The 13,806-nt window shown below is 54.6% G+C and overlaps 1 protein-coding gene across 1 annotated transcript; it reads left to right on the top strand.

Moving 5' to 3' along the window:
• The first annotated feature begins 3,993 nt into the window (after nucleotides 1–3,993).
• Zfand2a (zinc finger AN1-type containing 2A) lies at nucleotides 3,994–12,233 on the top strand. Its single transcript, XM_020169664.2, has 7 exons — nucleotides 3,994–4,227; nucleotides 5,510–5,607; nucleotides 5,983–6,077; nucleotides 8,185–8,316; nucleotides 10,044–10,195; nucleotides 10,847–10,930; nucleotides 11,177–12,233. Exons 2-7 carry the CDS (start codon nucleotides 5,553–5,555, stop codon nucleotides 11,193–11,195), a joined length of 537 nt encoding a protein of 178 aa, XP_020025253.1. The 5' UTR covers nucleotides 3,994–4,227; nucleotides 5,510–5,552; the 3' UTR covers nucleotides 11,196–12,233.
• Nucleotides 12,234–13,806: the final 1,573 nt, after the last annotated feature.

The raw sequence follows: 13,806 nt of genomic DNA, 5'->3' as shown, positions 1-13,806 counted from the left end.
AGTGATGCTCACCCTCCACAGCTCCAGAAAGCCTCTGGTGTCGGCTTGTGGATTCCATGCAGACTCGGGGACACTCACTGTGCTGCCAGCTGTGGCCAAGGCTGCGGGCCCTGTCCCCAGCCCACGGATGGGAGGGGCCAGCGGTCACACAGCAGGTGGCCAGGACCTCCCTCATTCCCGGTTCCAGGCACCTCTGAAATTCAGGAGCTAGTAGTTCCCGCTTTCTAAGCTGGGCATGGTGGTGCACGCCTGTAATCTCAGCTACTGGGGAGGCGGAGCCAAGAGGACTGGTTTGAGGCCAGTCCAGGCAAAGTTAGCAAGACCCTGTCTCAAAAACAAAAGGGCTGCTGGAGTAGCTCAAGTGGTAGAGCGCTTGCCCAGCAGGGGCGAGACCAGGGGTTCAGTTCCCACTACCGCCCTTCACTCCAAAATCTCCTAGAAGACAAGGGCTAGGTTTTAATGAGAGTCTTCAGTTAGGAAGGAGGTCCGTTCTCAGAAGTGCCTCTCCCCAAAGACTGGACCTCAGGCTCGGTGATGGTGCTGTTGACTGTGAATTCAGTGTTATGGAATCCACTGTATTTATTGACTAACTCTTTATTTTCCCCAGGGAGAACCCCCCCAGGAGTATTCCTGACTCAATGTCAGCTCCTAGCTTTCTGGGACTTTATACAACATGACTTCTGTGAAAGAATGTTTTTGTTCAGGGACAGGGTGCAATGGAACAAGTTAAATGACAAAATGTGAAAATCAGGCGATCTTGCCGGGCACTGGGGTTCACGCCTGTAATTCCAGCTACTTGGGAGGCCGAGATCAGGAGGATCGAGGTTCGAGGCCAGCCCAGGCAAATAGTTTGTGAGATTCCATCTCCAAAATAACCAGATAAGACCAAAATGGACTGCAGGTGTGGCTCAAGTGGTAGAGCACCTGCTTTGCAAGTGCAAAGTCCTGAGTTCAAATCCCAGTTCTACAAAAACAAAAACGGGGAACCTAGGAGATGTGGATGGGGCAGATCAGAGGGACCACCTCTCCCTCGGACACCGGGGCAGGAGTTCAAACACTGTTTAGAGCCAAGCACAGTGGCTCACGCCTGTAATCCTAGCTACTCCGGAAACAGAGATCGTGAGGATTGAGGTCTGAGGCCAACCTGGGCAAAAAGTTCTTGAGACCCATTTCAAGGTGGCTCACATGTGTCATCCCAGCTATTCAGGAATGAAAAGAGGAGGCCTGTGGCTCAGGTCTATGTAGGCATAGATGTGAGACCCTATCTCAAAAATAACCAAAGCAAAAAAATAAAAATAAAAACCCAAAAGTTTAGCATACATCCTGTTAAGTGCTACTAGAATTGCTAGTTCTGAGTTTTCATTGTCTTCCCTGGGAACCCCCTTGTATGCTTTTTTTTATTTTATTCATATGTGCATACAAGGCTTGGTTCATTTCTCCCCCCTGCCCCCACCCCCCCTTACCACCCACTCCGCCCCCTTCCTCTCCCCCCTCCCCCTCGATACCCAGAAGAAACTATTTTGCCCTTATCTCTAATTTTGTTGTAGAGAGAGTATAAGTAATAATAGGAAGGAACAAGGGGTTTTGCTGGTTGAGATAAGGATAGCTATACAGGGCATTGACTCACATTGATTTCCTGTGCGTGGGTGTTACCTTCTAGGTTAATTCTTCTTGATCTCACCTTTTCTCTAGTTCCTGCTCCCCTTTTCCTATTGGCCTCAGTTGCTTTAAAGTATCTGCTTTAGTTCTCTGCGTTCCGTGAATGGTCAAAACCATCACGAGCACCTCCACAGGCCCTGTGCTCAAGTCTGGCTGCCCGTGTGCAGGGCAGTCAGCCCAGACTCTGTCACCCGGCCCAGCTGCTCGGAGCTCTCCAGATGCCTGGAGGAGGCTTCCTGGCAACCACAGCTGCTTGCAGCCATTTTGGCTCCAGAAGGCACAACTCCAGCTGCAGAAGGCACTGTCACAGCCATGACTGCCGGAAGCATCTTGGGCTGGACATCTTCGCCATGGCCAGCCTGGGTGAGGGCTGGAGGTGTGGTTCTAGAAATAGAACAAGGCTGGGTGAACTCTGATCACCCTGTAGCCATCCCACCCAGGCCAGAGGGGGCCCAGCAGAAGGGCTGTGATTGGTGCAAACACGGTGCCTCATTTGCATGAGTGACTGCGTGAGTGGTGCAAGCATTCCTCATTTGCATGAAGGGCTGTGTGGTGATTGGCCGAAGTGCCCTTGCCACACCCCCTCTGGCTATATAGGCAGGGTGTCTGCGGCGCAGGTGGCTCCTGAGCTGCCTGCTGGTGTGGGCATGGCTCCCGTTAAGGGGCGTCTCTGCGATGGGCTTTTCGTTGCCCCCTTTGTGACTTTAGTAGGTCACTGGACAGAACAAGAAGACAGCAGGAAGTTCCCAGGGATGGGGGAAGGGGACACAGAGCAACAGCAGAAGCAGAGAAAGGTCAGAGAGAGCAGAGCTGAGGCTGAGGAGGAATGATATGAAAACCAGAGATGAGAAATGCAGGCCCCAGCTCACTGGAGTCCCAGAGTCGGCAAAAGCCTTATCACCAGAGGCGCTCAAACGGCCTTCGCTGAATGGCGCTGACCCCTCGCTTGGGCCCAGAGTGAACTGAACACAGGAGAAGCTTGGCGTCCCTGCCGCCATCGTGCATCTGTCTTTGCTCTCAGCCTTTCTCTTTGCAGTCACTTTGCAATCAGCCTAGATTCCAGAAAGGACAGGACTGATGACCTCTTTATGACAAGGGACCGAAACTTCCCACAGGGAACAGTGGGGACTTGCGGGACAGAGGCCTCCAGATGAGGACGATGACCTGCAATGGTGAGGCTGTGCCCTGGAGCAGGAGCGGTCACCTCACGGGAACCAGTTCACTCCCCTCAAGAGATGACAGCGATGACATCTTCTCCAGAACCCCTCAGAACCCTTGGAGGAGATAATGGTCAAGCTGACCACACCCGTGACTGGGACTGTGTCACTGTCACACTTTTGTCCCCTGCCCCCAGTCCTTTCTCTACTTGAACCTACAGCTCACGTCTGCACCCCGAAGATGTCTGAGGATGGGCTGAGGCTCCCTGTGCCTCTTCCCCCGGTGTCCCCAGCCGTGTATAAACCGCCTTTCCTGTCACCAGGCCTCTTCATTTGGCGTGCAGGGGCGGTGGGTGGACCTGGCATATGGCGTCCCAGGAGTTTGGGTGTTGGGTCTAAAATTCCGCTTTCATTATGGGTCCAGTGTCCCCGGTCCTAGGCCAGGACAGCGTTGTGACAGCAGGCGCTCAGCTGTCAACCACAGCCAGGGATCTCCTTATCCAAGCGCAAGGCCATGGCACGGGGTGTGAGCCCCTAACCTGAGCACCTGCAGCCACAAGTGTCCAGCTCTCAGCACTGGAGCTGCGAGCGTCTGTCCGTCCGTCTGTCCATCCGCCTTTTGCACCCAACACTCAAAAAAACCAAAAAGTCCTAAGTAGAGCTTTCCATCCCGTGACCCCAAGGGGCACACTGGGAACTGGGACACCGGCATTTTGGGCACTGCTCTTGCAGTCTGTCCCTGACTTTGTCCTTACTTGCAAGGGGACGGGGCCACCCCCACCTTTCCTCTGTCCTCCCCCAGGACGACCTGGCCTTGTGGATTCGGCCACCTGTCCTCCCCCCTGGCCCGGTCCCGCGGTTGCCCCCTCGAGTCGGTGGGCCGCCATAGCTAGACCTGTAGCCTGTCCCAAACGCCTCGAGGGACCCGCGGGGCAGCGGTGACCGCGCTCGTGGCCCTGCTACGCCTGCGCAGAGCGGCGCCGCCTCACCGTGACTCAGCCCAGCGCGGGCGACGCTGCTGGACTCTTCCAGAAAGAGGGCGGAGGGGCGGGGAGTGGGCGGGCCGTGGCGCGGCAGGATTGGCTGGGTGTCCGATGACGTGTGGGGCGCGCCGGAACTGCCCGCCTTGGCGTAGCGGGATTGGCCAGTCTGGACGTGACGTCGTCGGGGCGCGTCGGAAACGCCCAGGACGCGGGATTCTCAGACCGCCCAGGGCGGCCGCGGATAAATGGCGGGTGACTGTGGACGTCGTGATGCTGCGCTTCTTGTGGGTGCAGGAGCTCCTCGGACACTTTGTGGCTCCGGATACAGTCGTTCTTGCCACCTTGGCCACGGAGAGGGACACCCGCTTTTCCATCTCCGTCACCTTCCCCAGGGCCCCGCCACTGCCCGGGTCGCCGACGAGAGCCAGGTACGGGGTGACTCATGGCGGGGTCGCAGCCCGACGCCGTCCCGGGCCGGGGGAACTGAGGAGGTAGTTCTGGGGTCACAGGCACCACCCTGTCCAGCTGAGCGAAAGCATGCAGGTGCTGTCCTGTCCGGTCGAAGTGTCGCTGTCGCAGCAGGGTGACAGCGTCAAGAACACGTCGTCCAGGTCAGGTCAGGGGGCCGACGAGAGGCTCTGGGCTATTTTCTAAACTAAATTGGGGAGCAGCTTCTCTGCTGTGTTGGGAAAACACCCTGGGCACCATCACTGTGCGGGGATGGGGGGGCAAGGGTGTTAGGGATGGATGACCTTTGACCTTTGGAGAAATGACACGTTGAGGTCCCCCAGGGCGAGCAGGTGTTAGCTGGGGCGAGGGAGATGGGGGGGGCAGCTTAGGTGGGGGTGAGAGGCTGATGGGAAGATGGGAACCCCCCCAGTGTGAGTTCCGGGAGTCTTGAGCAGTTGTAATCCCAGCTACTCGGGAGGCCCAGAGCGGCAGGATCAGGGTTTGAGGTCAGCCCAGGCAAATAGCTCTCAAGACGCTATCTTGAAAAATACCCAAAAACAAAAAAGGGCTGGTGGAGTGGCTCAAGGTGAAGGCCCTGAGTTCAAGCCTCAGTACTAAAAAAAAAAAAAAAAAAAAAAATTGAGCAGTTTGTGTTGGTGGCAGTCATGGAGGGGACCTTGTGAGCTTGTGAGCACTGTGGTGGCCCTCAGTCCTCCCTCCGTGCCAGCAGCTCCACTGCTAGCCTTCCTGTTTGCCATGGTGACTTAATGGCCGTCACTTCTCCCTGATGTCATTAGTGAATAAGCAGAGTAAATAAAACTCAGTGCCTAAGGGACAGAGAGAGTGGCAGGGGACAGGGTTAGGTCTCCTCTGGACGGGGAGGCCCATAATGTGATTTGGTACCTGGTGACAAGAGTTTTGTTTACGACAACAAGCCTGATCTGGAGGTGAAATTGCAAGATGCTGGTTTTCCCTGGTGGCTGTGTAAGTTCAGTGTGTGATGAAATGCAGTTTAATGCTAATCTGAGGTCCCTGCAAGCCTTATAAACAAGGGATTTAAAGGACCAAGGAGCAGCTAGGCTCTGCTGGCGGGGTTTGCGTGACACTGAGTACTTGTGCTCAAAGTCAGAAGAATTTCATACTAGGTCTTGTGAAGGAGCGCAGGCTGCCTTGGGCATCTCGTGCTCCCTGCACATCTGCTACAGTCATAGAATCTGGTGACCAGCTCTCATCCCTGTCCTTTGCATCTTGTTCTCACAGGTGACACTTGACGGCCACCTGTGTCTTGAACACTGTTTCCACGATGGAGTTTCCTGACTTGGGGAGACATTGTTCAGAAAAGACTTGCAAGCAACTAGGTGAGCGCTTTGTGGGCTGCTGTGGGGAGAGCTGGCCATCAAACCCCTCGGTGCTGGGACACTGGCAGAGGCAGGGTCTGTTGTCACCCACTAAGGCCAGGTACCTGCTGGTTGCCAGGTTCAGTGGCTGTAGACATGCTGCTTAAATACCGCAGTGTCTCTGTGGAGGAGGGGGTGGCACAGCTCCCCACGTGCCTTTACGGCTCTGTGGCCTTGCAGGATTCATGACCTTCAAGTGTGGGGATACCTTGATCTCCCAGGTGTGAGGTACTTTGTGTAAATACCTGTTCAGTAGGACCTATGTATATATATTTATATATATATTCTTTATTCTAGTCTTTAAAACCTTTGTTTTTTTGTTTGTTTGTACTTCAGATTTTCTTCCACTAAGATGCGACGCGTGTAACCAAGACTTCTGTAAAGATCATGCTGCCTGTGCTGCCCACAAGTGCCCCTTTGCGTTTAAGAAGGTAATTCCTTGTCCTCCTGTCTGCAGGCCGAGTCTGCACTGCTCACTAAGGCTGACGCTGCCACTTAATCTAGTGAATAACAATTTAAAACCCAGGACTGGCAGCTCCTTGTATCCCATGGTAAACACTCATCTAGCTTGCCCAAGGCCCTGGATGCAGTCTCCAGCAAACACCCCCCGCCCCGCCCTGCCCTGCCTAAAAAAAATAACAGTTTCTTAGTCACACCAACTGTATTTCAGATATTGGGTGTGTGTGTGACCAGTGACAGCTCTTTCAACTCCCAGCATGGGGTGGAGTAAACTGGGTCTTCTTTTTTTTTTTTTTGAACTGGGGTTTGAACTCAGGCCTTCGCGCTTTCAAAGCAGGCGCTCTACCACTCTAGCCATGCATCCAGTCCATTTTGCTCTGGTTATTTTGGAATTGGGGTTCTCATGGGCTATTTGCCCCAACTGATCTCGAACCTCTGTGCTCTGGATCTTTTTTTGGGTGGTACTGGCGTTTTAACTGGGGGCTTTGCCCATGCTAGGCAGACACTCTACTAATTGATCCACATTGCCAGTACCATATTGTTTGCTTGTTTGGGTTATTGTTGAGATTGAGTCTTGCACTTGTGTCCAGGTCGGCCTGACCGTCACCCTCCTGTTTATCTTTCCTCTGTAGCTGGAATGACAGGTGTGCAAGTGCACCACACCAGTTTTTCATTGGTTGAAGTGGGGTTCGTGAACTTTTTGCCTGGGCTGACCTCAAACATCCTTCTTCCTGATCTCTGCCTCCCGTGTAGCCAGGATTTCAGTCATAAGCCACCTGCCTGGCAAGGACTGGATCTTTAAAGGGAAAAAAGAATGAGGTGAAATAAGTTGTTTTAAACAATTTTTGATTGTCTCTGCTGGCCTACAAGTGGCTAGGAGGAAGTTTAGATTGGTGCTGGGTACTGTCTGTACACACAGCTGCCCCTGATTGCTTTTGAGGGAGTCCTTTGGAGCAGTCAGCAAGACAGCAGGCAGCCTGGGGTTAGAAACTGTCACAGCACGTCTTGCAAATGGCATCCTGTGCGGATGTTAGGGATGGCACTCGCAGCCGCTGCTAGCTGTTGATGGGATCCCTGAGGCTCAGGGAAGCTGGGCTCCTCTTGGCCAAGCTGCAGCCTTCTTGATGTACACGTCCACGTCCACATGCCCTCACCTTCCGTGCTTGGTTTTGTGATCCAGTGTGCCAAGGACCAGTGGTGGCGTCTTCATGAGCGTAAGGGTCCTTGTTTGGTCCTCAATGCGCGGGGCTGATCAGAAGAGGTTAAGGGCTGGTTCGTGGCCTTGTGCAGCGGGCCTGGTTTTCCAAGATTGATGGTACACAATGCACCTGTGGCAACACCGGCTCACTGCCATACACAACTGTCAGGCTTGCATTGTTGGCTTCAGGTGGCTCCCAGCTGTGCTGGCTTCATTTCTGGGTGGTTCACAGGTTACTTCAGTGACGTTGGCCACCCCGGTGGCAGGTGGAGTGTGGGTGACTCAGCATCATGTGCTTCAACCAGAGTTGGCCACCATGCGGGCCTCTGTAGGTCATGAGGTGGGCGGGGCGAGCAACTCATTGCACACATCTGATGACATGGCCAGCTCCCTGTGAGTGTCGTCCAGACCTTACTGCAGCTGGATCCCACTTCCCTGTGCGGGTGGGGTCTGGCTGGAGGTGACATCATAGAACTTTAGTCCTCAGTGGACCCGCCACAGGAGGGGCACTGCTGTGCCCGCCAGCCCTACGCACAGGCAGCCCCACGCATGGGGCCCTGTCATTACTGCAGGTGCTTGACGTGAGCTGGAAGACCCTCCGCTCAGGGACTCCACCTGTGATCTCACTCTGAAATGTCGGGCATGTCCTGCTCCTGGACCTGCTGTCCTGAGACCCCGCTGACCTCACCAGCTTCCTTCCCTGTCTTCACTCGCTCTCAGAGGCTGTTTGTACTTTATGTCTAGGAGCCTGAGCTCCGTCCTGTCTGTCTGCTTCCCTGATATCATGTTCTCTCAAGTCTCGGACATAGGCCGTGTCAGATTCCCGGTGTGACGTTTGGGTTTCTGAGTCTCAGATATTACCTTGTGTTCATTCTTTTTAGGATGTCCATGTCCCCGTGTGTCCACTGTGTAATGTCCCCATCCCTGTAAAGAAGGGAGAGATTCCAGATGTGATAGTCGGCCAGCACATGGACAGGGACTGCGTGCGTCACCCTGGGAAGCAGAGGGAGAAGGTAAGCAGGTTCCGAATCGGCTCTGTGACCTGAGAAGCCCTCTACCCCCTCACCCCCCTCGCACATACCCCCAACGTGAAAAGTGGCTGTCTGTGACCGTGCAGCTCCCCCTATTCCCCCGCCCCCGGGTCTTCTGCACTGGGTAGAGGTCTTGGGACCTTTCTGAGACAGACCTACTGCCCCTTCTTTGTGTCCTGTTCTCCCTGGCCCTGATGGTAACTTCTGCATCTTTGGGGTTTGTTTCATAAGCAGGGCTGCTCCATGGCTTCCTCCAGCTTATACTCGGGGGCTCACTCGCTCTCACACGTGCGCACGCTCTCTCTTTCTCTCTCTCTCTCTCTCTTTCTGTCTGGTACTGGGTTTGAACTCAGGGCCTTCAACTTGCCAGCAGGTGTTCTACCACTTAGCCACATCCCCATCCTTTTTGCTTCAGTTATTTTTTGAACAGAGTCTCGCTTTTATGCTTGGGCCAGCTTGGACTGTGATCCTCTGATTAACCCTTGCTGCTGAAGTTGGGGTAATAGGTAGTGCTACCACACTCAGCCTTTTATAGGTTGAGATGGGGTCTCTCAGACCTTTTGCCTGGGCTGGCCTTGGAACCATAATCCTCCCGAGTTAGTAGGATTACAGGTGGAAGCCACTCTGCCTGGCCACACTTGGGCTTTCTCTTACCAGCCAACCCACTGCTACTTGTCTGTATGCCATTCAGCCTCCAAGCTCTGTGGTCACTTCTTGTTTACTCTGTGCCCTTGTGGGCTTCTCCCTTTCACAAAGCCCTTTTCTGTCACTTTCGCAGCATTTCAGGGAGGTAGGGCCCCACAGGTGTTCAGGAGGCTGGTTCAGCATGGCCTCCACAGAAGTGTCCCCTGCAGACTCAGAGCATGGCCTCCCCAGCACTAGCCCTGCTCCTCACCTCGTCCTCCCTGGGAGGTTGTTCAGGTGGTTTTCCTCAGGTGCGGCCTCACCGTGTAGAGTTGTTCTGTGAGATGAGCACTTGTAAGATGACTATTCTTCTAGGAAGCTGGTCTTAGTCACAGGTGCTGCTTTGTGGTTTATCAGTTGTCCTTTTTTTGTTTGTTTGTTTTTTGAGACGGGGGGAGGTCTCACCAGGTGCCTGGACTGGCCTAGAACTCGCTATCCTCCTGCTGTAGCCTCCTGAGTGCTGGGATTACAGGCATGGCCATTGTGCCCAGCTGTGGTTATTCTCTGTCTTAATCAGCACTTTGTGAGACCCTTCTGCACGGCTGTCCCTACATCTTAGGCTGTTAACGGTGCTTTGTTTCCAGCCTCACATATAAGGGAATGCAGTCTACACTTCTTAGTATGTCACACAAAGCCCTGCCACGTGCTGGCCGTCCTTGCTGGCTGGGCCTTTCTGTGGGATACAAGTCCACCCACCCCGGCTTCTCCCCTCGCCCAGGGCTTGATCCAGAGTCACCCTTGGTCTTCCTTTCCCTGCCACCTTAGGCAGACATGCCTGCCTTTGCCAGAGGCAGGGGTCCCCCAGGTCCCTTCTTAACTCAGAGGAAGTACAAGCACCTGGGAATTTATGTCACCACCTGGCCCTCCAAGAAACCATTGGCTAGTGTGGGGGGGGGGCCACAGGTAGTGCAGCCCACTTGTCCCTCATAAGGATAGCTTCCCTGTCCCCAGTGCCCCCAGAGCTCCTTCCGTGTGGTGGACATTCCTGCTGGCATGTCGTTCACTGAGTGACTTTGCTGTCCTAGGTGTTCTTGTACCGGTGCTCGAAGGAGGGGTGCCGGAAGAAGGAGGCGCTGCAGCTGGCTTGTGTGCAGTGTCGCCGTAACTTCTGCATCGGGCACCGACACCCTCTGGACCACGGCTGCCGACCTGAGGGTGGCTCCCCCGGCAAAGCGGGGTGAGGACGGGCTCCTGCTGCACGGCATCGAGCTGGGACACTGGACCTCTGGGATGGGGGCGGGTTAATAAAACTAGATTCTGAGTTCTGATTGGAGTCCTGTTCCCTTGGTTTCGGCGTTTGCCATAGCCGAGCCCGTGGCCCCAGCAGCAGGAGTTGGTCCTGTGGGTCAGTGCCAGGCTCCTCCTGAGAGCTGCACAGGGGCTGCCCAGGCCTCTCCCAGCTGCTTGCGATTTGTCCTTGCTCAGCCCAGACTTGTAACATGTCACTCCATCTCTGCCATCGTCTTCCTGTGCATATCTGCGTCCCTCCCTTTCCATAAGGACCTGTCACACTGCTCTGCTGACCGGTTCTGCCCTTGATCACCCCTGGGAGTGCTCTGTCCCCAAATAAGGTTCTGAGGTCCTGGGTTGGGACTTCATGTGGGGGGTGGGCGGGGGATGACACAGTTCCACCACAATGCTAGTACCTGTATCAAGCAGCAGAGCCTTTGGCCTCGCCAGCTGATGTCCAAGGTGGACAAGGTCCTCTCCAGTTGCATTTGGACGTCTGTCATGGTGTGTGTGCCTGAACCAGGCTGTGGCCCACTGCCCAGCTGCCCAGACCTTCGAGGTTCCTGGTGCTGAGTGATCATATCTGACCTTCGTGCAGGTGTTCAACCGCCACAGCCTCTGAGCCCACGTCGTCAGGAACGTTACACGCCCCGTCCTCCGGTTGGCTGGTCCAGCGACTCAGGTACAGTCCAGTGGCATGCACACGGGATTGTAGTGTGCTTAGTAGCCAATGGCCATAGTCTGGTCCCCTGAGGAAGATGGCGCAGGCTCCAGGTCACAATCATGGTCGTTTGTGCTCCTGGTGGTCAAGGCTGAAATGTCCTCGCTGCTTCTGCAGTGTGTCCGTGCCTCCTACATGGTTTTGAGAGGACACTTCTAGGTGACCAAACCACGTCAAAGTCCCTTGATTCTGTTTCTTCTCTTCCAGGTGGAAAGTGAAGTGGTGAGGTGACTGTCCCTTGTGCTGGCCTTGGTTTGCGTCTTACACGACTCCTTCCACACTCCTCACAGCACAGTCTGAACCTGATCCATTTCCAGTAGAACACATGGACACTTGGCAGAGTAGAGATCAGAAGGTGCTGAGTGACCCTCCAGGTGACTTACATTGTCATAACAACAAAAGCTCAGTGACAGGAGCAGAGGACTGGGGTGCCCAGGTGGGGACAGCTCTATCCCAGGCCAGGCCAGCCCAAAGCCCAATCTCCTGGGAGATTCTGCTGCTTAATCTTAGGCTACTGGCTGGAGCTCCAGGGTCTCCACCCAGCTTCCCAAGGAGGTGGCCTTCTGTGCCAGGGAATGAGGGGACCTCGCCTGCCTGATGAAGGGTCCTTGTCCGGGGCATCCGCTCACAGTCCCAAGAGAACATGCATCTGTCCCATGCCATGTGTGACTAATGCCTGGGGCTGCTTTGAGGGTTGAGACACTTGGCCTGCCGCGTGCCGTCTGCCACAGTGGCTAAAGTCATGAACCAGCCATGACACAGCTCATTTGTACATGGCTTCGGTTTCAACACAAAGAATAAAGTCACAAATGCAGCTCTTCAAAGTGTTGAAGAAATAGAAGCTTCCACACTGCCTTGAAACCACGGCACAGGCGGAGTCTCCTTGAGTCCTGGAGGTTGTAGAGCAGAAAGCCGAAGCAGGGGGCAGAGCCGTGGGGACAGGGCGTTCGGCCACAGCCTGACGCTGTGACTTGTGCAGTGAGGACTGTGGTTAGGAAGCGGTCACACAGCACTGGATTCGCACTGAGCGATGTGGGGGTAAGGTGGGTGCCGGCCCTGCTGTCCTGACCTTATGGGGCCGAGACGTCCCATCAGGCAGGTCAGTGTTCAGAAAAACAAGGCAGAGAAGTTTGAACTGTCACGAAGTTTTCACCTTTCCCCAGTGACGTAACAAATTGCATCACGGTCGTCCCCTGTACGTGTGTGTTCTGTACGGTAATTCCACTGGAAATCCCCTTAATAAAGAATTTTCTAGAAAAAAGACACGGCTGACTGCGGTGCGTGGTGAGCTTCGGCCCACGCTGCCTTCCTTTCTGGGTCCGTGGCCTGGAGATGGGGCGTGTTGCATGGCTGGCTGCTGGCTGCTCGCTCCTGTGCCATCCTCACAGCTCCTGTCCTGACCAGCCGTTGTCCCGCACCGGCTCCTCAGCGCTGGGCCATCACTGTTTCTGACTCCATCTGAGTGGACCTGAGATTTGTGCTGAGAATTCTAAGTTCCAGGTGTCGCTGCTGGCCTGGGGACACAAGGACTAGCCGCTCTCTGTCCCTTTGTCTTGCACGGCAGCCGCTGGGCGAGCTGTGGTGGACAGTCACAATGCAGCCGGCGCAGCTGAAGTTTGACCTTTAAAGCTGCTCAGTTTGTTCTACGGCGTTCAGATGCGGTAGGGGGGAGGTGGACGGGTCCACTGCATAACTGAAGTTTGTGAAAGCCATACAGATCTGGTATTTCTGCTGGACTTTTCATCCAAACCGAATCTGATGAAATTCTGTGTCATTGTCATTGGTAACGTTTACAGGTTGAGGTGGTGTATTTCACATGGAACTGCTTAAAACAGCCTCTAACTTAGTTTCACCTGTTTCTCCTTACCTGCACCAGCTTGCCATTCAAAGCCAGTTAGGGTCCAAGTTGTCCCTGCTGGTCAGTGCTGTCCCAGACCCACCGGGACACTGTGTACCCCGACCTGACCCGCTGCCTGGGAGCCCGCACCTGCATAGTGGTCACACACACGGGCACCTGGATGTCCCCCACAGCTTTGCTTTCAGGCCGGGATGTGACTCAGTGGTAGTGCACTGAGGCCCTGGGTTTGAGGACCACACCGCAGGAAGCTTAAACTGCCTGCAGGACCTAGGTAAGGTGTGTGTGACACAGGTGAACTGGTCACCTCGGCTCCCATCGCAAACGTGCAACAAGCGTTCCAAACTCTGAAAACTCCCAATCTTTGGGATTAATGTGGTTCACCACCATGCCAGTGATCCTGTGACTATAAATGTCAATATTGCCTCTGCCAGCTTTTCCCTCTGACACCCTCAGGTGTCCTCCCGCAGGCACGAGCAGCCACACAGACACACAACACAGTGCTCCCGTCCGGTGGACAGCTGGGTCTCTGCCCGTCTGCTGAGGTGCTCACCTTGTGGCCTCCTAGTGGCTGTTGTGGGACTGAAGGGCACACACATAATACATTTTGACAGAAGTGTCAAGTCACTTCCAAAAATCTTCTCTGTCACCTTCCCTGCTTCCTGTCAACTGTGTTTTATGGCTGGTTCTTCCCTTTCCGGTGAAAACGGTGTTCGTGGAGTTTGAATTACTTTATTTTTCCTGTGGTGCTGGGGGTGGAACCCGGGCCGTCCTGAGCTGCACGCCAGCTCATTTTCTTCTTTGTGCAGCCCAGGCTGGCAATGAAGTCAAGATGCTCCCGCCTCAGCCTCCCCAGTGCCAGGATTATAGGCGCACACCACCACACCAGCAAATTACTGCCTCTTTAATAAAGGAAGTCAGTGTCTTCCTACTGAATTTGAGCCGGGGACACTGACTGACTGGGCTGCTCACAGTGGAGTGC

Source organism: Castor canadensis, chromosome 6 (assembly GCF_047511655.1).
Source record: "Castor canadensis chromosome 6, mCasCan1.hap1v2, whole genome shotgun sequence".
Classification (NCBI taxonomy): domain Eukaryota; kingdom Metazoa; phylum Chordata; class Mammalia; order Rodentia; family Castoridae; genus Castor; species Castor canadensis.
The sequence above is the reverse complement of the archived record's forward strand: the minus strand, read 5'-3'. Positions and strand labels throughout refer to the sequence as shown.